At 67.0% G+C, this 2,384-nt stretch overlaps 1 protein-coding gene across 1 annotated transcript; it reads left to right on the forward strand.

Annotated features, from left to right (window-relative positions):
- Positions 1–267: 267 nt before the first annotated feature.
- AURANDRAFT_22846 (hypothetical protein) lies at positions 268–1,774 on the forward strand (the record flags this gene model as incomplete). The annotated part of the gene is made up of 2 exons (XM_009036598.1): positions 268–1,122; positions 1,322–1,774. Coding segments are annotated over 2 exons (1,308 nt in total), but the record flags the coding sequence as incomplete, so codon positions are not given.
- Between the last annotated feature and the right edge of the window lie 610 nt (positions 1,775–2,384).

Genomic DNA, 2,384 nt, shown 5'->3' on the forward strand with positions numbered 1-2,384 from the left:
CTGTCGACGCTGCGTCGAGGCGCTCCTGTCGCCCGACGGAGGCGCTTTAGCAAAACTTCAACCTACATTGATGAAGTTTGCCACAAGCATTTTTCTCGCGCGCGGCCACTGAAAGCAGGCCCATCGCGTCGACGCGCGGCGACCAAGCTCGTCGTCCCGAGCGGCCGCGGCGCGACCCGCGCCTCGCCGAAGCGGCGCGCACCTCCCGCTCCCTCGAACCAGACAAGAAGCCGCGCGCGCGCCCGCGCCGCGACACGCGCGGAGATGATGTCCGGCAGCCACCTGAGCAAGGACTTCTTCGACCTCGTCAAGGCCATCGGGGAGAGCAAGTCGAAGCAGCAGGAGGACAACATCATCGTCGAGGAGGTGGCCACCCTCAAAAAGCGCATGCCCGAGGCGAACGTGTCCAAGAAGAAGATGAAGGAGTTCCTCATCCGCCTCGTCTACGTCGAGATGCTCGGCCACGACGCGTCGTTCGGCTACATCAAGGCCATCGAGCTCGCGGCGGCGAAGAACCTGGTGCAGAAGCGCGTGGGCTACCTGTGCAGCGGGCTGTGCCTGAGCCCGTCGCACGAGTTCCGCTTCATGCTCGTGAACCAGCTGCAGCAGGACATGGCGTCGGCGAACTATTTGGAGGTCGGCGCGGCGCTCACGGCGACGCTCCGGCTGGCGACGGCGGACATGATCCCGGCGCTGACGGCCCACGTCGTCAAGCTCTGCGCCCACGGCCGCGAGCTCGTGCGGAAGAAGGTCGTCATGGTGCTCCACCGGTTCCACCAGCTCGACGCGTCCGCCGTCGAGCACCTCGCGGACACGATGCGGCGCACGCTCTGCGACAAGGACCCGAGCGTGATGACGGCGGCGCTGTGCCTGCTGCACGACATGATCGCCGCGAACCCGGCGGCGTTCAAGGAGCTCGTGCCGTCCTTCGTGTCCATCCTCAAGCAGGTCGTCGAGCACCGCCTGCCGCGCGACTTCGACTACCACCGCATCCCCGCGCCCTGGGCCCAGCTCCGGCTCCTGCGCGTCCTCGCCCACCTGGGCCGCGCGGACCAGGCGGCGTCCGAGGGCATGTACGAGGTGCTGAGCGACGTCATGCGCCGCGCGGACACGGGCATCAACGTCGGCTACAGGGCAGCAAAAGAGAGCAAAATTCCCAACTTCAAAGGCTCATATCTCGGCCGTTTTCCACTCGTTTCGGCTGATTTTTGGACGAGCGATCATCTCTCGGAACGGTTCGAAGCGTAGATGCTGTTTCCGGAACGCGCGCGCGCGGAACACTCACATTGAAGCGACGTTGAATCACCCTTTTGCTGCCCAGGTCGGCTACGCGATCGTCTACGAGTGCGTGCGGACGATCACGACGGTCTACCCGAACTCGACGCTGCTGGACGAGGCGGCCCGGTCCATCTCCCGCTTCCTCCAGTCGGAGAACCACAACCTCAAGTACCTGGGCATCACGGGCCTCGCGCAGGTCGTCGAGGGCCACCCGAAGTACGCCGCGGACCACCAACTGGCGGTCATCGAGTGCCTCGAGGACGTCGACGACACGCTCAAGCGCAAGACGCTGGACCTGCTCTATCGCATGATGAACCCCGTGAACGTCGAATTCATCGCGTCGAAGCTGCTCCAGTCGCTGGAGTCGTCGACGGACGAGTTCCTGAGGTCCGCGCTCGTGTCGCGGCTCTGCACGGCCGCGGAGCGCTTCGCGCCGTCGAACGACTGGTACGTGTCGACGGTCATCAAGGTCATGGAGCTCGCGGGGGACCTCGTCCAGCCCGAGGTGTCCCAGAATTTAGTAGCTTTGATCGCCGAGGGCGGCGAGGACGGCGACGCGGAGTCGGAGCTCCGGCCCGCGGCCGTGGACCGCTTCGCGGCCATGCTCGACTGGGAGGCCATCCCGGACGCGCTGCTGCACATCCTCGCCTGGGTGCTGGGCGAGTACGGCGCCCTGGCGACCTGCATGCCGCTCGACGCGCTGGCCGTCGCCGTCGCGGAGCTCGCGTTCGACGACGCGCGGCTGAGGGGGTCGCTCAAGGCGCGGTCCCTGCTGGTGACGGCGCTGCTGAAGATGGTCGCCCAGCTCGAGGGCGGCGCGGGCGCCGTGGAGGGCGTCGTGGCGAAGCTCGCGGAGCGCTTCGTGTCGTCGTCGGAGCTCGAGCTGCAGCAGCGGAGTTTGGAATGCCTGAACCTCATCGACGCGGCGAAGCTCGAGCCCGATTTACTGGCCGACGTGCTCCCCTACGACGCGTCCCTCGAGGATCCGCTGGACGGCGTCGTCTCCGAGGGGCCGGACGGGTCGCGGAACGCGGACGACGCGCTGGGCTTCCTCGACAAGTTCGTCGCGTCCGCGCTCAACGCCGGCGCGGCGCCCTACGCGCCGC

The sequence above is a fragment of the Aureococcus anophagefferens genome (assembly GCF_000186865.1).
Source record: "Aureococcus anophagefferens unplaced genomic scaffold AURANscaffold_5, whole genome shotgun sequence".
Classification (NCBI taxonomy): Eukaryota; class Pelagophyceae; order Pelagomonadales; family Pelagomonadaceae; genus Aureococcus; species Aureococcus anophagefferens.